The sequence below is a fragment of the Octopus bimaculoides genome, chromosome 30 (assembly GCF_046866305.1).
Source record: "Octopus bimaculoides isolate indiv1 chromosome 30, ASM4686630v1, whole genome shotgun sequence".
NCBI classification, from domain to species: Eukaryota; Metazoa; Mollusca; class Cephalopoda; order Octopoda; family Octopodidae; genus Octopus; species Octopus bimaculoides.
Window position 1 is genome coordinate 18,428,047 of NC_142957.1, and position 20,391 is coordinate 18,448,437.

A 20,391-nucleotide genomic window follows, 5' to 3' on the forward strand; every position below is an offset into this window, starting at 1 on the left:
AGAGGTGCAGCAATATCAAAGGCAGGTTAACTAGGAAGTTAGTTTTTGTATGTGGCAGATGTTCAGGTGCAATAAACACTGTAAACAAACAGGAAACAACTTCTATCTCATTCCAGGGAGAAAAACTAGAGGTAGTCGATAGCTTCCGCTATCTGGCTGACCAAGTTAGTAGTGGGGGTGGGTGCGCTGAAAGTGTAGCTGCTAGAATAAGAATAGCCTGGGCAAAGTTTAGAGAGCTCTTACCTCTGCTGGCGACAAAGGGACTCTCACTCAGAGTAAAAGGCAGACTGTATGACACATGTGTACGAACAGCCATGCTACATGGCAGTGAAACATGGGCTGTAACTGCTGAAGACATGCGTAAGCTCGCAAGGAATGAAGCCAGTATGCTCCGCTGGATGTGTAATGTCAGTGTGCATACCCGTCAGAGTGTAAGTATCTTGAGAGAAAAGCTGAACATTAGAAGCATCAGTTGTGGTGTGCAAGAGAGACGATTGCGCTGGTATGGACATGTGGTGAGAATGGATGAGGATAGCTGCGTGAAAAAGTGCCACACCCTAACAGTTGAGGGAACCCATGGAAGAGGTAGACCTCGGATGAGGTGGTGAGGCAACACCTTCGAACATTGGGCCTCACCGAGGCGATGACTACTGACCGAGATCTTTGCAAATGTGCTGTGCGTGAGAAGACCAGGCAAGCCAAGTGAGATCGTTGCCAGTGCCCCTGGACTGGCTCTTGTGCGGGTGGCACATAAGATGCACCATTTTGAGAGTGGCCGTTGCCAGTACTGCCTCACCGGCTTTTGTGCCGGTGGCATGTAAAAGCACCCACTACACTCTCTGAGTGGTTGGCGTTAGGAAGGGCATCCAGCTGTAGAAACCCTGCCAGATCGGATTGGAGCCTGGTGTTGCCAGCCAGTTTCACCAGTCCTCAGTCAAATCGTCCAACCCATGCTAGCATGGAAAGCGGACGTTAAACGACGATGATGATGATGATGATGTATTCAGATGGTATTAAGAACAATAAAGGACAATTGGGATATTAAAATGGTGTTGGGAACATAGCAAAAGACAAATATTATTCTATATTTTTGAGATGAGGAATTACGTACTTTATTTACAATGGATGGATAAGTGTCTTCATCTTGTTTGTTATCAAAAACGAAATTAAAAAATTAGTGTAAAACAACTTTGCTGGGAAAAAACAAACAAAAAAAAGAAATGCGCGCTCGCGCATATCTGTGTGTGTATGTGTGTGTGTCTTTGTATGTGTTCGTCCCCACCCACTGTCTGTCTCTCCCTCTCTCTCTCTCTATCTATGCATCTATTTGTCCACCTATATATCTATCTATTTATCTATTTATTTATCTTTCTGTCTGTCTCCCGTAAATCCTTGAGTATAAATCTGCATTTTGACTCCAAGATTTAATGGTCAAAATCCCTAGTTCGTACGATATACGAGGTTGAAAATGAAAAATATTATTCGTAAGGTCGCCATTAAGATCGCCAAAATGGCGACCTTACGGTTTCAGGCAAAACACATGGAATATATTATGGGAGTTTGTCAGATTTCGTCTGAGGCAAAGAGAAAGATTTGTGGAGTAAGGGAGACAACTCTGTCATAGCTAATGTGTGCGTGTGCGTGTGTGTGAATGCATGCGTTCATGTTCGTGTATGTGTGAATACGTGCGTTCATGTGCGTGTATGTGTGAATGCGTGCGTTCATGTGCGTGTATGTGTGAATGCGTGCGTTCATGTGTGTGTTTGCGTCAATGCGTGTGTGCGCCTGTGTGTGTGTAAGTAATTGAACGGGTGACTCACTGTGTGTATGTGTGTGTGAAGCAGAAACAGAAGAGAAAGGGAGAGAGTGGATGGGAATTGTGAATGTGTGTGTGTGTGTGTGTGTGTGACAGAGACAGACAGACAGAGAGCGTATGTGTGTGTATGCATGTTTGTGCATACGTGCGCGTGTTTACTACACATGATTAAACCATTGGTTCCCAATCTGGGATCCGCCGACCCCTGGTAGTCCCCTGGGAGTCCGTGAACTAAATTCAAAATACATAGGCGCAATAGTGGCGGTTCTGGGTTCAGTCCTACTGCATGGCACCTTGGACAAGTGTCTTCTGCTATAGCCCTGGGTCAACCAAAGCCTTGCGAGTGGATTTGGTAGACAGAAAATGAAAGAAGCCCGTCGTGTGTGTGCGTGTGTGTATGTTTGTGTCCCACCCCACCATTGCGAAACAACCGATGTTGGTGTGTTTACGTCCCCAGAGAACCATAGAACAAACGCTAGGCTTTTACAGGGTGGGGCATAAATACTGTTACAAAATAAAACACAGATTTATCCCGACAAAAATTTATTTAACAACCCACTATTACAAAATATGCTTTGCAAATGGCCAAGGAACAATATGGTGTATCTTTTATTCAAAATGTTTACCTCGTGCCTTCACAACACTACAAAGTCTTTTTGGGAAGTCATCTATAGCAGCAAGCACAACATCTAAGGGTATTTTAACCCAGCACTTGGTCAATTTTTTCTTTAGAGCTCCAATATTTTGGCAAGGAGTAGAGCAGGCTTCATTCTCCAGAATTGACCACAAACAATAATCAAGAGCGTTAAGATCAGGTGATGAGGGAGGCCATTCTTCTTTGCTGATCCAGGACGGACAGTTGTCTCTACACCACTGTTGTGTTAATCGAGACGTGTGGCTCGTCGCCCCATCTTGTTGGAAAGTCCAAACTTCATCACCGTACACCGAATTGCACCATGGTATCAATGCGCCTTCCAGAATGTCCTCGATGTACCGTTCTTTGTTTATCTTGATTCCTTGAGGGACAAAAACAAGTGGAGTTTTCCCTCTTTCAGAAATGGCTGTCCAGACCATCACTGATGCTGGTTTATGGGTTCTGAAAACCTTTCCTGCATTACCAGGTATTGCCTCAATACTTTTAGCAAGGATTCGGTCATTTTGATGATTGTGAGACTGTTGAACTGAGAATAACTTTTCATCACTAAAGATGATGTTACGGAGCGTGCCATCTTTAATACGGTTCAACAAGAGTCTGCTTCCGCTGAGTCTCTTTTCAATTGTGGGCGTGGAGGGAAGCTGTCTCTTTTGGAGTTTATAGGGTGACAACTTTAGGTCACTTTTGCATATCCTCCGCGTAGTCCTTGGCGATGTTTGTTCTTCTTTTGCCATTCTACTCATGGATCTTCTTGGATTTCGTCTGATTTTTTCCCTAACATTTTTGATGAGTTTAGGTGTTCTGGAGGTGAGGGGATGGCCTGATCTTTGTCTATCTTTCATCGAAGAAGTTTCCTGGTAACGATCAATCGTCCTTTTTATCAACATTCTGTTAATTTTGAGGTTTTTCCCTAACTTGAATATTTCAGGTGGACGCATGCCCTTCTCATGTTGCTCTATGATAGGAAGGTAGATAAAACACAAACCCCTTCAGGTATATGGCCCTGCTCAGTATGTAGAAAAGGAGTAGGTAGTAACTCTATAAGATGTACCCGGTGCAACCTATGGACACATAAGAGGTGCAGCAATATCAAAGGCAGGTTAACTAGGAAGTTAGTCTTTGTATGTGGCAGATGTTCAGGTGCAATAAACACTGTAAACAAACAGGAAACAACTTCTATTTCATTCCAGGGAGAAAAACTAGAGGTAGTCAATAGCTTCCGCTATTTGGGTGACCAAGTTAGTAGTGGGGGTGGGTGCGCTGAAAATGTAGCTGCTAGAATAAGAATAGCCTGGGCAAAGTTTAGAGAGCTCTTACCTCTGCTGGCGACAAAGGGACTCTCACTCAGAGTAAAAGGCAGACTGTATGACACATGTGTACGAACAGCCATGCTACATGGCAGTGAAACATGGGCTGTAACTGCTGAAGACATGCGTAAGCTCGCAAGGAATGAAGCCAGTATGCTCCGCTGGATGTGTAATGTCAGTGTGCATACCCGTCAGAGTGTAAGTATCTTGAGAGAAAAGCTGAACATTAGAAGCATCAGTTGTGGTGTGCAAGAGAGACGATTGCGCTGGTATGGACATGTGGTGAGAATGGATGAGGATAGCTGCGTGAAAAAGTGCCACACCCTAACAGTTGAGGGAACCCATGGAAGAGGTAGACCTGGGATGAGGTGGTGAGGCAACACCTTCGAACATTGGGCCTCACCGAGGCGATGACTACTGACCGAGATCTTTGCAAATGTGCTGTGCATGAGAAGACCAGGCAAGCCAAGTGAGATCGTTGCCAGTGCCCCTGGACTGGCTCTTGTGCGGGTGGCACATAAGATGCACCATTTTGAGAGTGGCCGTTGCCAGTACTGCCTCACCGGCTTTTGTGCCGGTGGCATGTAAAAGCACCCACTACACTCTCTGAGTGGTTGGCGTTAGGAAGGGCATCCAGCTGTAGAAACCCTGCCAGATCGGATTGGAGCCTGGTGTTGCCAGCCAGTTTCACCAGTCCTCAGTCAAATCGTCCAACCCATGCTAGCATGGAAAGCGGACGTTAAACGACGATGATGATGATGATGATGTATTCAGATGGTATTGAGAACAATAAAAGACAATTGGGATATTAAAATGGTGTTGGGAACATAGCAAAAGACAAATATTATTCTATATTTTTGAGATGAGGAATTACGTACTTTATTTAAAATGGATGGATAAGTGTCTTCATCTTGTTTGTTATCAAAAACGAAATTAAAAAATTAGTGTAAAACAACTTTGCTGGGAAAAAACAAACAAAAAAAAGAAATGCGCGCTCGCGCATATCTGTGTGTGTATGTGTGTGTGTATGTGTGTGTGTTCGTCCCCACCCACTGTCTGTCTCTCCCTCTCTCTCTCTCTATCTATGCATCTATTTGTCCACCTATATATCTATCTATTTATGTATTTATTTATCTTTCTGTCTGTCTCCCGTAAATCCTTGAGTATAAATCTGCATTTTGACTCCAAGATTTAATGGTCAAAATCCCTAGTTCGTACGATATACGAGGTTGAAAATGAAAAATATTATTCGTAAGGTCGCCATTAAGATCGCCAAAATGGCGACCTTACGGTTTCAGGCAAAACACATGGAATATATTATGGGAGTTTGTCAGATTTCGTCTGAGGCAAAGAGAAAGATTTGTGGAGTAAGGGAGACAACTCTGTCATAGCTAATGTGTGCGTGTGCGTGTGTGTGAATGCATGCGTTCATGTTCGTGTATGTGTGAATACGTGCGTTCATGTGCGTGTATGTGTGAATGCGTGCGTTCATGTGCGTGTATGTGTGAATGCGTGCGTTCATGTGTGTGTTTGCGTCAATGCGTGTGTGCGCCTGTGTGTGTGTAAGTAATTGAACGGGTGACTCACTGTGTGTATGTGTGTGTGAAGCAGAAACAGAAGAGAAAGGGAGAGAGTGGATGGGAATTGTGAATGTGTGTGTGTGTGTGTGTGTGTGACAGAGACAGACAGACAGAGAGCGTATGTGTGTGTATGCATGTTTGTGCATACGTGCGCGTGTTTACTACACATGATTAAACCATTGGTTCCCAATCTGGGATCCGCCGACCCCTGGTAGTCCCCTGGGAGTCCGTGAACTAAATTCAAAATACATAGGCGCAATAGTGGCGGTTCTGGGTTCAGTCCTACTGCATGGCACCTTGGACAAGTGTCTTCTGCTATAGCCCTGGGTCAACCAAAGCCTTGCGAGTGGATTTGGTAGACAGAAAATGAAAGAAGCCCGTCGTGTGTGTGCGTGTGTGTATGTTTGTGTCCCACCCCACCATTGCGAAACAACCGATGTTGGTGTGTTTACGTCCCCAGAGAACCATAGAACAAACGCTAGGCTTTTACAGGGTGGGGCATAAATACTGTTACAAAATAAAACACAGATTTATCCCGACAAAAATTTATTTAACAACCCACTATTACAAAATATGCTTTGCAAATGGCCAAGGAACAATATGGTGTATCTTTTATTCAAAATGTTTACCTCGTGCCTTCACAACACTACAAAGTCTTTTTGGGAAGTCATCTATAGCAGCAAGCACAACATCTAAGGGTATTTTAACCCAGCACTTGGTCAATTTTTTCTTTAGAGCTCCAATATTTTGGCAAGGAGTAGAGCAGGCTTCATTCTCCAGAATTGACCACAAACAATAATCAAGAGCGTTAAGATCAGGTGATGAGGGAGGCCATTCTTCTTTGCTGATCCAGGACGGACAGTTGTCTCTACACCACTGTTGTGTTAATCGAGACGTGTGGCTCGTCGCCCCATCTTGTTGGAAAGTCCAAACTTCATCACCGTACACCGAATTGCACCATGGTATCAATGCGCCTTCCAGAATGTCCTCGATGTACCGTTCTTTGTTTATCTTGATTCCTTGAGGGACAAAAACAAGTGGAGTTTTCCCTCTTTCAGAAATGGCTGTCCAGACCATCACTGATGCTGGTTTATGGGTTCTGAAAACCTTTCCTGCATTACCAGGTATTGCCTCAATACTTTTAGCAAGGATTCGGTCATTTTGATGATTGTGAGACTGTTGAACTGAGAATAACTTTTCATCACTAAAGATGATGTTACGGAGCGTGCCATCTTTAATACGGTTCAACAAGAGTCTGCTTCCGCTGAGTCTCTTTTCAATTGTGGGCGTGGAGGGAAGCTGTCTCTTTTGGAGTTTATAGGGTGACAACTTTAGGTCACTTTTGCATATCCTCCGCATAGTCCTTCTTTTGCCATTCTCCTCATGGATCTTCTTGGATTTCGTCTGAATTTTTTCCTAACATTTTTGATGAGTTTAGGTGTTCTGGAGGTGAGGGGATGGCCTGATCTTTGTCTATCTTTCATCGAAGAAGTTTCCTGGTAACGATCAATCGTCCTTTTTATCAACATTCTGTTAATTTTGAGGTTTTTCCCTAACTTGAATATTTCAGGTGGACGCATGCCCTTCTCATGTTGCTCTATGATAGGAAGGTAGATAAAACACAAACCCCTTCAGGTAGATGGCCCTGCTCAGTATGTAGAAAAGGAGTAGGTAGTAACTCTATAAGATGTACCCGGTGCAACCTATGGACACATAAGAGGTGCAGCAATATCAAAGGCAGGTTAACTAGGAAGTTAGTTTTTGTATGTGGCAGATGTTCAGGTGCAATAAACACTGTAAACAAACAGGAAACAACTTCTATCTCATTCCAGGGAGAAAAACTAGAGGTAGTCGATAGCTTCCGCTATTTGGGTGACCAAGTTAGTAGTGGGGGTGGGTGCGCTGAAAGTGTAGCTGCTAGAATAAGAATAGCCTGGGCAAAGTTTAGAGAGCTCTTACCTCTGCTGGCAACAAAGGGACTCTCACTCAGAGTAAAAGGCAGACTGTATGACACATGTGTACGAACAGCCATGCTACATGGCAGTGAAACATGGGCTGTAACTGCTGAAGACATGCGTAAGCTCGCAAGGAATGAAGCCAGTATGCTCCGCTGGATGTGTAATGTCAGTGTGCATACCCGTCAGAGTGTAAGTATCTTGAGAGAAAAGCTGAACATTAGAAGCATCAGTTGTGGTGTGCAAGAGAGACGATTGCGCTGGTATGGACATGTGGTGAGAATGGATGAGGATAGCTGCGTGAAAAAGTGCCACACCCTAACAGTTGAGGGAACCCATGGAAGAGGTAGACCTGGGATGAGGTGGTGAGGCAACACCTTCGAACATTGGGCCTCACCGAGGCGATGACTACTGACCGAGATCTTTGCAAATGTGCTGTGCGTGAGAAGACCAGGCAAGCCAAGTGAGATCGTTGCCAGTGCCCCTGGACTGGCTCTTGTGCGGGTGGCACATAAGATGCACCATTTTGAGAGTGGCCGTTGCCAGTACTGCCTCACCGGCTTTTGTGCCGGTGGCATGTAAAAGCACCCACTACACTCTCTGAGTGGTTGGCGTTAGGAAGGGCATCCAGCTGTAGAAACTCTGCCAGATCGGATTGGAGCCTGGTGTTGCCAGCCGGTTTCACCAGTCCTCAGTCAAATCGTCCAACCCATGCTAGCATGGAAAGCGGACGTTAAACGACGATGATGATGATGATGATGTATTCAGATGGTATTGAGAACAATAAAAGACAATTGGGATATTAAAATGGTGTTGGGAACATAGCAAAAGACAAATATTATTCTATATTTTTGAGATGAGGAATTACGTACTTTATTTACAATGGATGGATAAGTGTCTTCTTCTTGTTTGTTATCAAAAACGAAATTAAAAAATTAGTGTAAAACAACTTTGCTGGGAAAAAACAAACAAAAAAAAGAAATGCGCGCTCGCGCATATCTGTGTGTGTATGTGTGTGTGTCTTTGTATGTGTTCGTCCCCACCCACTGTCTGTCTCTCCCTCTCTCTCTCTCTATCTATGCATCTATTTGTCCACCTATATATCTATCTATTTATCTATTTATTTATCTTTCTGTCTGTCTCCCGTAAATCCTTGAGTATAAATCTGCATTTTGACTCCAAGATTTAATGGTCAAAATCCCTAGTTCGTACGATATACGAGGTTGAAAATGAAAAATATTATTCGTAAGGGAGACAACTCTGTCATAGCTAACGTGTGCGTGTGTGTATGAATGCGTGCGTTCATGTTCGTATGTGTGAATGCATATGGTGTAAGGGAGACAACTCTGTCATAGTTAATGTGTGTGTGTGTCTTTGTATCTGTTTGTCCCAACCCAGTCTGTCTCTCTCTCTCTCTATCTATCCATCTATTTGTCCACCTATCTATCTATCTATTTATCTATATATTTATCTCTCTGTCTGTCTCCCGTAAATCGTTGAGTATAAATCTGCATTTTATCTCCATAATTTAATGGTCAAAATCCCTAGTTCGTACGATATACGAGGTTGAACATGTGTTTGTGTGAATGCGTGCGTTCATGTGTGTTTGTGTGAATGCAAACGTTCATGTTCGTGTATGCGTGTTTGTGTCAATGCGTGTGTGAGCCTGTGTGTGTGTAAGTAATTTAACGGGTGACTTACAGTGTTTATGTGTGTGTGAACCAGACGCAGAAGAGAAAGGGAGAGAGTGGATCGTAATTGTGAATGTGTGTGTGTGTGAGAGAGAGAGAGACAGACAGAGAGTGTATGTGTGTGTATGCATGTTTGTGTATATGTGCGCGTGTTTACTACACATGACTAAACCATTGGTTCCCCATCTGGGATCCGCCGACCCCTGGTAGTCCCCTGGGAGTCCGTGAACTAAATTCAAAATTTCAAAATACATAGGCGCAGGACTGACGGTTCCGGGTTCAGTCCTACTGCGTGGCACTTTGGACAAGTGGCTTCTGCTATAGCCCTGGGCCAACCAAAGCCTGGGAGGATTTAGCAGACGGAAAATGAAAGACGTCCGTCGTGTGTGCGTGTGTTTGTCCCCTCACCACCACCATCGCACGACAACCGATGTTGGTGTGTTTACGTCCCTTGAGATCCATAGAATAAACGCTAGGCTTTTACAAATTGCTTGCTTTCTGCCAATATTTGAAATTCAATATTTATGTCATTCGAGTTCATTTTTTTAAAATACACTTTCAGGTTTCTCTCCTCTGTATTTATTTCTGTGTGTGTGTGTGTGTGTGTGTGTGTGTGTGTGTGTGTGTGTGTGTGTGAAAGAGATTGGCAGACAGCAGAAAGCGTGTGTGTGTGTATAAGTGCATGAACATGCATGCGTAGTTGTGTATATGTGTGCGTGTTTACTTCATACATATAAACCATTAATCCTTTTTTCATTTAAGGGACATTTATATTCTTTTCAAAATTTAGTATCACACCTGAACGTAACTGAAAGTATAGGGGGAATATATTATATTCAGGTTACATTGTGGCACACTTAGCATCGTCTTGTGGCACACCAGTGTGCCGCAGCACTGGTCTAAATAATGTCCAATGTATTAATCATCATCATCATCGTTTAACATCCACTTTCCAAGCTGGCATGGGTTGGGCGATTTGACTGAGGACTGGTGAACCAGGAGGCTGTACCAGGCTCCAATCTGATTTGGCAGAGTTTCTACAGTTGGATGCCCTTCCTAATGCCAACCACTCCGAGAGTGTAGTGGGGGCTTTTTACGTGCCACCAGCACGAGGGCCAGTCAAGTGGAACCGGCATCAGCCACGCTTGAATGGTGCTTTTTACATGCCACCGGCACAGGAGCCAGTCCAGTGACACTGACAACGACCACGCTTGAATGGTGGTCAATCAAATTCATCTTCTCTCCTCTGTATCCAAAGTTTTGCAATATTCTGCTAACTCAATTGCTTTATTGATCAAGTTACCCTAAATCCTTCAGTATAATCCTAATTTTTCTCCAAAATTTAAAGGTCAAGATCCCTATTTCATACGATACACGAGGTTAAAAATGAGAAATATTTCCGAAGCCATGTCCCAGTCTCTTGTTTGTTGTCCGGCAATGTTTATTTATTTTGGCGCATTTTGTGTTTTCGGGCGCGAAAATACCTTAAGCTAAACCTAAAGCAATCAAGTCATAAAAGAATCATCCATATTTTGCAGTAAGCAACATTTATTAGAATAAAAGAGTTGGATATCGTCTGTACTGGATGGTATTTAGGATGATGCTGTATGGAAAGATGAAATCAATGAAAGAGAATCTTCTGATGCTGACATGTTTAGGGAGGAACAAATGGAAACAGTTATTTGATGTTGAATTTGAAGGGTTTGAATAAATGTTTTGGCTTTTTTTAACTGATAGGGATAAATATATAAAGGCAATTTACTTAATATTTATTTTTCACTGTCGTTATGACTGTTATTTCTTTATTTTCTGCAAACAAAATGAACAAAAAAGGCTACACGTTTGCATTATGTTATATATACAATAATAATAATAAAGGAACTTACCGTATATATTGTTTACAAAGCAAGGATGTTTATTTTCCTCTCCTGTTGCGTGGTGAAAGCGGGAACAGGTTCGTTCCTCGTTGATGGAAAGAGGGAAAGACAGAAACTAAGCACGCGGTGAGGAGATGGCAGAGACGTTAGCGCGCCGGGCGAAATGCTTGGCGGTATTTCGTCTGCCGTTACGTTCTGAGTTCAAATTCCGCCGAGGTCGACTTATTTTTTTTTATTTTTTATCCCTTTTGATCGAACTTCCCCCATCCCTTCCTACGATCCCTTTTGATCGACACACGCCTACTTTTTTTTCTTTCCTTCCCCCTCCCAAAAAGAAAAGTTCTACATTGTATTTGTCCCATCTTTGTTGAGCCCTGTGTGGCTAATAAAAGAAATGTATCTATCCATTTATCTATCTATCTATCTATTTGTCTGTCTATCTATCTATCTATCTATCTATTTGTCTGTCTATCTATCTATCTACCTACCTACCTATCTATCTATTTGTCTGTCTCTCTGTCTGTCTGTCTATCTATCTATCCATCTATCTATTTGTCTGTCTCTCTGTCTGTCTATCTATCTATTTGTCTATCTGTCTGTCTATCTATCCATTTATCTATCTATTTGTCTGTCTCTCTGTCTGTCTATTTATCTATTTATCTATCTATCTTTCTCTCTATCCATCTGTCTATCTAATCTATCTATTTGTTTGTCTGTCTGTCTGTCTACCTCTGCAGGATTCATTGTCCAGGAGCTTCAACAGATCTATGAAGGAGGACTCTGTGAGTACAGTTACTCCTACAGCAACATCATGGACTTTGCCATGCTCTCCCTCTACACGATGTGCTTCTCACTGCGGTTCTGCATTTTATTCAAGGTTGGTGGACCATATCTAGTTTCTTTCATATGTGTGTATGTGTATATATATATGCGTATGTGTGTGTATGTATATATGTCTGTGTGCATACATGTACAGGATACATGTATGTATACATATATGCCTGTATTTGTGTGTGCGCATGTGAACAAACATTTAAATTAGTTCACAGAATGTTTGAGTCATATTTGATCCCTAAACAACCATCCAAGGTGGTGGCATGTTATTGTCGAGGGAACAGGCCAGATGGAAAATAGCAGACGTCAAAAGATAGAGAACAGATGCCGAAGATGCAAAGAGCGACTCGCACTTCTTCGTCCCCTACCAAATCTCCTCTGGGATAAATGTCCCCAGCTCTTCTATACAACCCTTGGCCTGAACAGCCATCTTAGACACCGGTACCATTCGTACCCATCAAGATGAAGAAGCCCGATTTCTCGCTCCAGATTAACTACTCGGATAGGACCTAATGCCACCACCAACCACAACGATATACTTGCGTCTATCTATCTACCTACCTACCTATCCATCTATCTATCTATCTATCTATCTATCTACCTATGTATCTATATATCTATATACCTATCTATCTACCTATCTACCTACCTACCTACCTATATATTTATATATCTATCTATGCATATATGTAACTGCTTATCTATCTGTCTGTTTATTTCAACAATTTCATAAAGTATACACATATTTCTACATGCAACAAAAGACTATATCTACACACATTCTCAGTCGCCTTCTCTCTCTCTCTTCCTCCTTCTCTCACAGAGACAACAGTCGACTCAGTATCTGCAAGAACTCTCCAATGGTACCATCGATTTTATGGAGAAATTCTATGATGTATATTGGTTGAATGCAGGTGAGTGTTGATCTCATACACTTCTGAATAAATCACTTCATGTACTCACGCACACACACATATACATACCTATATATAACATATGGCCGTTGCCAGTACCTCCTGACTGGCCTTCGTGCTGGTGGCACGTAAAAGCACCCACTACACTCTCTGAGTGGTTGGCGTTAGGAAGGGCATCCAGTTGTAGAAACCATGCCAGATCAGATTGGAGCCTGTTGTAGCCATCTAGTTCACCAGTCCTCAGTCAAATCGTCTAACCCATGCTAGCATGGAAAGCGGACGTTAAACAATGATGATGATGATATACCAGGCCTTTCGTGACACCCTAAAAGAAAGGAACTTTTCAGCATCCCATCGTATACATACATGCATTATATATATATATATATATATATATATATATATATTATGCCACCACATCACCACAGCTACCACCACCACCACCACAACCACCTCTACCACTCTACCTTTCCACACCAGATCGTTATTATTGGAACAAAGACGACCCAGAGAATGTAGCTGAGGCCTTGTTCGCTGTGGCAAATATACTCAGTTTCGCCAGGATCTCATACATTCTGCCAGCTAATGCCACCCTGGGACCGTTACAGATCTCAATCGGGAGAATGGTCAAGGTTAGTAAACACACTTTTGTTTATTGGTTATTGTTGTTGTTTATCACATCTTTTATAATAATAATAAGGAACTGGATGATTCCTGGTTTACCATCCTTGCAAGAAATGTAAAAGATTGTTTTAACTGGTAACCGGTCACCCGTACTGAGAAGAACATTGTCACTGTGAATTTTCTTTCTTTTTTCCTCTGTATTTTCTTTGTTTCTTATTTTTTCATTTTTCCTTTTTAAAAAAAACATTTTTCTTCTTCTCTTTATTCTTTCTGCCCCTTTTCGTCTGTTACGTGAGTTTGTAAATGAACAATCTGATGTACTTATTTTACTGGTCAACATATGTATACAGCAAGACACTCAGCAAGAAATGGAAATAAAATTGAAAGATAATAATAATAATAATAATAATAATAATAATAATAATAGTCAAGACAAAGACAGACGTACAGTTGAAATATCGTTGAATAAAATATCTTACAATCGAATCGCGCTCTTCGTCTTGGCTGTTTACCTTTGTGAAGAGTTATCTCAATCCTTTTTAAAATATAATAATAATAATAATAATAATGATGATGTGCTTATTTATTTTATAACCAGGAGATATTGAAGTTCTTCCTGCTGTTCTGTTTGGTGTTGGCAGCGTTTATTGTTGGATTGCAGAATCTTTATTGGTACTATGGGGTTAAAGAACATTTGAAGATTGTCCCTAGGAATGTCACCGTCAAGGCAAGCGTCAGTTTTGGAGAGTAAGTAGATATTTGTCGAGGGACAAATCCACATTCAACCTGTTACACATGTATATATGTGCATATGTATGTGTACATATATATATGTATATATATATATATATATATATATATATATATATATAAATATATTATTATAATAATATTATTAGTACTTATATATATATATATATATATATATATATATATATATATATACGTATTATAATATCCAAACAAATATATATATATATATATATATATATATATTATATATATATATGCACATATGTATATATATATATATATATATATATATATATATATATATATACACACATATATACACATATATATATATATATATCATATGTATATATGTATGTATGTGTATATATGTGTCTTTCTTGCTTTTAACCCTCCAACGCGGAGTATAGGCCACTTATAACTGAATTCCATGTCACATAATTTTTCACTTCTGTACTTATAATGTGTATATATATACATATATATATATATATATATATATATATATGAAATTTATTTAGGTAGCAGTAAGCAAATGTGTACCAACAAGGAGAACTATAACTGTCATTAAATATACTAATACATCTATTTGTTTTCAACACCACCTGTCTTCATCTGTTGTTTTTTTGTGAATTCTCCCTATATATATATGTATGTATGTATATACACACACACATATATACATACACACATACATACATATCCTATGGAAAATCTGTGGAGATAAACTTAAATATATATACCCAGAATAAAAACCCTCTTTGCTCATGGATGACCATGGGATTGCACCTAGGAAGTTCCCCTCCGAGGCACAAGCGTGGACAAGATTGTTTATAGAAGACCATCAGTCACCCAGACTATCCTCTCCATGTCCCCTGATGTTATCCAAGGGAAAGGCAAAGGGGCTGATACAACTTGGTACCATTGATATTGCAACTCATTTCTACAGGAGCAACGTGAAATAAAGTAACTTGCTCAAGAACACAACACAATTGAACTCACTATCTCATGATTGAGAGCCCGATGCTCTAACCACTGAGCCATTTGTCTACACATACACACACAATCACATATGTATAACTAAACGAACATTTCCCGTTGTATATCTTCCTCTTCTATCTCTCCTAGTTTCATCAGTACATTCCGCACAGCCTTCTGGTCGCTGTTTGGAAGGGGCGAACCCCATGCCGTCCAACTGGGGGACTATGACAACTCCTTCACCGAAGACGTCGGCTACGTCATCTACGGGATATACAATATCGCCATGGTAACCGTGCTGCTCAACATGCTGATAGCAATGATGACCAGGTCATTTGAGAATATCGCGGTGAGTATCATCATCAGTAGCAGCAGTAGTAGTAGTAGTAGTAGTAGTAGTAGTAGTAGTAGTAGTATTTCGCCAGTCGACACGTTCTGAGTTCAAATTCCACCGCGGTCGACTTTACACACATACATACATTTACAAACATAAACACACACACACATATAAGTAATTCTGTCTCTCTTTCTCTCTTTCCTTGCAGACCTATTCCGATGCAGAATGGAAGTATGCCCGTAGCCTCCTCTACATGGAATACATGGACGACAGCCTCACGCTCCCTGTCCCCTTCAACATTTTGACCGTGCTGAGGGCCATCTTCTCTGTCTTCTGTTCATTCGTGTCCTACTTCCGCAGATTGTGTAAGCATGCACCTCACTCGAGCAACACCACAGACTGCGGACACTGCCCTGGAGTTGCCATGCAAAGCAAGTCTGGACAGGACAATGTTGCTTATGAGGTTGGTTGCTGATGCTGTTGTTGTTGTTATTGTTAGCACGCTGGGCAAAATGCTTAGCGGTTCAGATTCCGCCAAAGTTGACTTTGCTTTTTGTCCTTTTGGGGGGTCGACAAAATAAGTACCAGTTGAATACTGGGGTTGATGTAATCGACTAGGCCTTGTGCCTTTGATAGAAAGGATTATTATTATTATTATTATCGTTATTAAAGCAGTGATATGGTAGAATCCCTAGCACGCTGGGCAAAATCCTTAGCGGTATTTTGTCCCTTCCAGATCAGTTGAACACTGGGGGCCACCCCACCCCCACACTTGCTGGCCTTGTGCCAAAATTTGAAACCAATATTATTCTTGTTTTCAATATGTTAGTTAAAATGCAGTTGATCTTGGTGGGGTTTGAACCTGGAATCCAGAGAGTGCACCAAGAAACCACTGGGCATGGAGCAAAGACAACTTGTGTTAAAATCCATTGGTTAACCTCTTTACTAATATTATTACAAAGTCTAATTTGGAATATATGACAAGATGGTCTTGTTTGGAGCGTCTTTTGTAGACCGTGGGTTTGCTCAATCATGGTGTGCCCAGGGCTAAACAACAGCTATAACAATCAGGTATTTTAACAGTTCTTTCCCCAACTGACTGACAATAATTGCTCATCTATTTTCAGGTAACAGACGAGAATAGTGTGAGTTATGGCCAAACTGTGTCTTGCAGCAAGAAGCTGACATATGAGGTAAAGATATTTTGACAATAATCTTCACTACCATCATTATCATCATCAGATAATTGTATTATACCAACGTCGCCCTCCTGACACGTGAAAAGACATTCGAGCAAGATCATTGCCAGTGCACCTGGACTGGCTCTTGTGCCGGTGGCACATAAAATACACCATTTTGTGCGTGGCCGTTGCCAGTAGCGCCTGACTGGCCTTCGTGCTGGTGGCACGTAAAAAGCACCCACTACACTCCCTGAGTGGTTGGCGTTAGGAAGGGCATCCAGCTGTAGAAACTCTGCCAAATTAGATTGGAGCCTGGTGTAGCCATCTGGTTTCACCAGTCCTCAGTCAAATCGTCCAACCCATGCTAGCATGGAAAGCAGATGTTAAACGATGATGATGATGTGGAGAATTTCTCCAAAGATACAGATCATATATGAAGAGGATACGTTTTGTATCGAAGAGAAGGATTACATATTGAACAAATTGGAAAAATCTGGCTACTACCTAAACACTAAAAGAGAAGTAGTTGTATGCTGTCAACTTAATATGACAGTCCCCTGAAAGGAATAATACTACTGTAAGTTAATAATTCAAAGTTTTTGGTTCATTTTGGACAAAACATTTGACTTTTCAATTTTATTCCTTTACAGAACGTAATCCACAGAATCATTCAGCGGTATATCTGTGACATCCATCATGAAAATGAAGTAACAGAAGGTAACGATTCCGATCTCCCTCACTTCAACCAATACTTGTTCTTTCCTTCATGTCTTTTCTTCTCCAATCCCCTGGCAGAAACTTTAATTCTTCATAGCATTTTGTATATCTTTATGTGGATTGAAATCCACAAAACTGCCAGATTCATGTAGAGAAAGCTTCTCATATACACGTAGTCATCATCATCATCATCATCGTTTAACGTCCGCTTTCCATGCTAGCATGGGTTGGACGATTTGACTGAGGACTGGTGAAACCGGATGGCAACACCAGGCTCCAGTCTGATTTGGCAGAGTTTCTACAGCTGGATGCCCTTCCTAACGCCAACCACTCAGAGAGTGTAGTGGGTGCTTTTACGTGTCACCCGCACGAAGTGTGCCAAAAAAAAAGGAAATACAAGTAAAAGACTAAAAGAGTATATAATAACTTTTTGTCTGGACATTCTAAACATTTTTAAAAGCCTGCTCTGGTTTAACTTTCATAGCAAAGGCCCAGCTGTAGCAGAACAGCTAAACGTGCCAACGGAGATCAACAGCTTCGACATACCCAGAGGGTAGGTGCCTTGCTGCCGATTTGTACCTCAGACATCACTAACAGGCCCTAGGGAAACCTTCGACCGTAGGGGCTTTATCTTTTCTTTCTGAGCCCTCTAATAAAGAGGGATGAGGTGTATGTGGGGGGACCTTTTACAGTTTTGATCCCCGACCCCTATCAAACCCCATTTTTTTATATTTATTTAACAATAATTATTTTTCTTTTCTTTTTTTTCCATCACCACCAATGCTGACTTTGACCTCAACATCGCCCCCTTCAACACCACCACATCGCTATCACCAACACCACCACTGCCTGCATTGCCACCACCACCACAACACACACACGACCGCCACCACCACCACCACCACCACCATGATCATCCCTTGTCTCCTACAACTTATGCTCACCACCACAACCACCACTCGCATCTCCATGATCATCTTCCACCTCTACCACTTTCATACCACCAACACCACTACCACCACCACCACCATCACTGCATACGCCTCCCATGCATTCCCCACCCCCGCCATCCATCAGATGAAATAGAGAAGCTGAAACAGGACATAAACAGTTTCCGCTACGATGTGGTGAACAGGTTCGATCTGCTGGAAGAGATGCAAGCGAGGACACACCAAGCACTGACGGGGGAGGAGGCGTGCGAGGTGACGAGGAGGTGGAGGAAGAAGAGTAGCAGGAGGAGGAAGAAACGAAAGGACAGCAGCGGCAGCGACAGGTCGGCCCAATGTGCCGATGGGGACCAACAGGAGTGAGAGAGATGGGAAGGTGGGGGGGAGCATTTAGACTGCAGCAGAAATGTAGTAGAAGTAGTAGTAGTAGTATTAGTGGTGGTGGTGGTGATGGTAGTTGTAGCTACAACTGTTACAGGTTTGATCATTGAAGATTGACCTGGGACTAAGAAACCACAAAATATTGCATTTCTAAATCTCTCAGGGAGAGATTTATACTGTAGCAACACGATAAAGGGATGGCTTGTTGCAAATAAGCATCGACAGCCAGCAAGCCAAGCTACTCCAGGCTGATGAAGAGCAATAATTCTGGTCTCTGGATGCTGGGTGGAAGTGTTTATTTCTCCTGTTTGAAAACTTAAGGACACAGAACACTTGTGTCACATAGCCAACTGGAAACGGTGTTTCCTGGGGCTAAATAACAGTAGTATTCTTCCCTTTCCTGGGACTGCCACATTAAGTTGGCAACAAACCATGACTATAAAAAAAAATATTATAAAAATAGTAATTTTTTTTTAATTTACACACTGTGAATGGCCATGGAGATCCAGTAGAGTAACATAGACGAAGAAATGGTTGAAAGCCACTACGCTACACTACACAAATCACTTGATCTGCTAGAAATCACTCAAACCATATTCCTGATGTGTTAAAGAAACGACTACGTTAAATGGTGGAGATCAGTGGTTTCTCAACCATTTTTTCGCCTGTGGAATCCCACCGATTCCTATTTTAGACTCTCATAGTCATTCATATTCTCTTACAATTAAATATTATCAGGAATTACCGAAGAAAAACATTTTGTGTATTGTAAAGAACAGATTGACAAGAACAATTGTATTGATGACAACAGTAACAAGTCCTCCCACCACCACTTGTTTAGTCAATAAAATATATTGTAAGTTAATAGTTTCTTATTGTTTTATTTCAGTGTTTGTCACATTCACTTCTAAATACTTTGGCCGTCTGTCTGTCCGTCTCTTACTGTTTGTTATATACTCTTTCTTTACCCCCTCTCTCACCTTCTTCCAATCAGCCTTTCGACTTCTCTCTCTCTCTCTCTCTCTCTCTCACTTTCTCTCTCTTCTCATACACCCTCCGCCTCTTTTTTTGATTTCTGTGCATTTCCTCTCTCTCTCTCACACATGCATACACTTCTTTCTCATCTGGATTTGAAGATGGAAACTGAAAGAAGCTCATTGTGTATATATATGTGTCCACCATTGTTTGGCAACTGATGTTGGTGTGTTTTACATCCCTGTAACTTAGTGGTTCAGCAAAACAGAACGATATAAGTATCAGGCTTACAAAGAATAAGTCCTGGGGTTGATGTCTTTGACTAAAGGCACTGCTCCAGCATGGCCGCCATCCAAACGACTGAAACAAATAAAAGAATAAGAGATTTAGACTTTTTGTTTTTTTTAAATTAAAAAAATTTATTTTAAACTAAATTCTTTACAATTCTCATCACACTTTAACACTGCTAAACATCTCCTTCTGTTCTTTGGGCTGACTTTCTGGTCCTGGCTCCGCCTCGTCTCGGCTCTGGTTCCAACTTTCTAGACCTTTTGGTAAACTTACATCTTCATCCAAAGAACCTGCAGGACGGAAAAAATAAAAGTAATAATAATAATAATAATAATCATAAATAAAGCTTTCTACAATAGACGCAAGGACTGAAATTTGTGGGGAGGACACTAATTAATTAATAATGTTTGTTTTCCAAGCTGGCATGGGTTGGACGGTTTGACTGACGTCTGGAGAGCCAGCGGTTGTACTAGGCCCCAGTCTGATCTGGTAATGTTTCTACAGCTGGATGCCCTTCCTAATGCCAACCATTCCGAGAGTGTAGTGGGTGGCGATTCATGTAAAAAGGGTAAGGATTC

General features: G+C 41.5%; 4 protein-coding genes across 6 annotated transcripts in view; 1 reads left to right on the forward strand and 3 right to left on the reverse strand.

The window, feature by feature from the left end:
- Window positions 1–2,425: 2,425 nt before the first annotated feature.
- LOC149130262 (uncharacterized) lies at window positions 2,426–3,358 on the reverse strand. The gene has a single exon (XM_089345864.1). It carries the CDS (start codon window positions 3,356–3,358, stop codon window positions 2,426–2,428), a length of 933 nt encoding a protein of 310 aa, XP_089201990.1.
- Window positions 3,359–5,970: 2,612 nt separating this feature from the next.
- Window positions 5,971–6,717, reverse strand: LOC149130263 (uncharacterized). Its single transcript, XM_089345865.1, has one exon. The coding sequence runs from the start codon at window positions 6,715–6,717 to the stop codon at window positions 5,971–5,973; it is 747 nt and encodes a 248-aa protein (XP_089201991.1).
- Window positions 6,718–11,183: 4,466 nt separating this feature from the next.
- LOC106878156 (short transient receptor potential channel 7) lies at window positions 11,184–19,412 on the forward strand. Its single transcript, XM_089346067.1, has 9 exons — window positions 11,184–11,758; window positions 12,539–12,629; window positions 13,110–13,261; window positions 13,852–14,000; window positions 15,135–15,333; window positions 15,530–15,784; window positions 16,449–16,514; window positions 17,153–17,219; window positions 18,297–19,412. Exons 1-9 carry the CDS (start codon window positions 11,276–11,278, stop codon window positions 18,527–18,529), a joined length of 1,695 nt encoding a protein of 564 aa, XP_089202193.1. The 5' UTR covers window positions 11,184–11,275; the 3' UTR covers window positions 18,530–19,412.
- Window positions 19,413–19,914: 502 nt separating this feature from the next.
- Window positions 19,915–20,391, reverse strand: part of LOC106878159 (mitochondrial inner membrane m-AAA protease component AFG3L2) — a 33,733-nt gene continuing 33,256 nt past the window's right edge. For all 3 annotated transcript variants that reach the window (XM_014927300.3, XM_014927298.3, XM_014927299.3), the window contains exon 19: window positions 19,915–20,103. In XM_014927300.3, coding sequence (XP_014782786.1) covers window positions 19,973–20,103 — 131 coding nt within the window. In that variant the 3' untranslated portion in view covers window positions 19,915–19,972. The remainder of the gene's footprint in view (window positions 20,104–20,391) is intronic.

Coding starts and splice junctions, on each gene's coding strand:
- LOC106878156 (XM_089346067.1), top strand. CDS start 11,276: ATGTATCTATCCATTTATCTATCTATCTATCTATTTGTCTGTCTATCT. Junction 13,262..13,851: donor CAATCGGGAGAATGGTCAAG/GTTAGTAAACAC, acceptor TTTTATAACCAG/GAGATATTGAAGTTCTTCCT. Junction 15,785..16,448: donor AGGACAATGTTGCTTATGAG/GTTGGTTGCTGA, acceptor ATCTATTTTCAG/GTAACAGACGAGAATAGTGT.
- LOC149130262 (XM_089345864.1), bottom strand. CDS start 3,358: ATGTTGATAAAAAGGACGATTGATCGTTACCAGGAAACTTCTTCGATG.
- LOC149130263 (XM_089345865.1), bottom strand. CDS start 6,717: ATGCGGAGGATATGCAAAAGTGACCTAAAGTTGTCACCCTATAAACTC.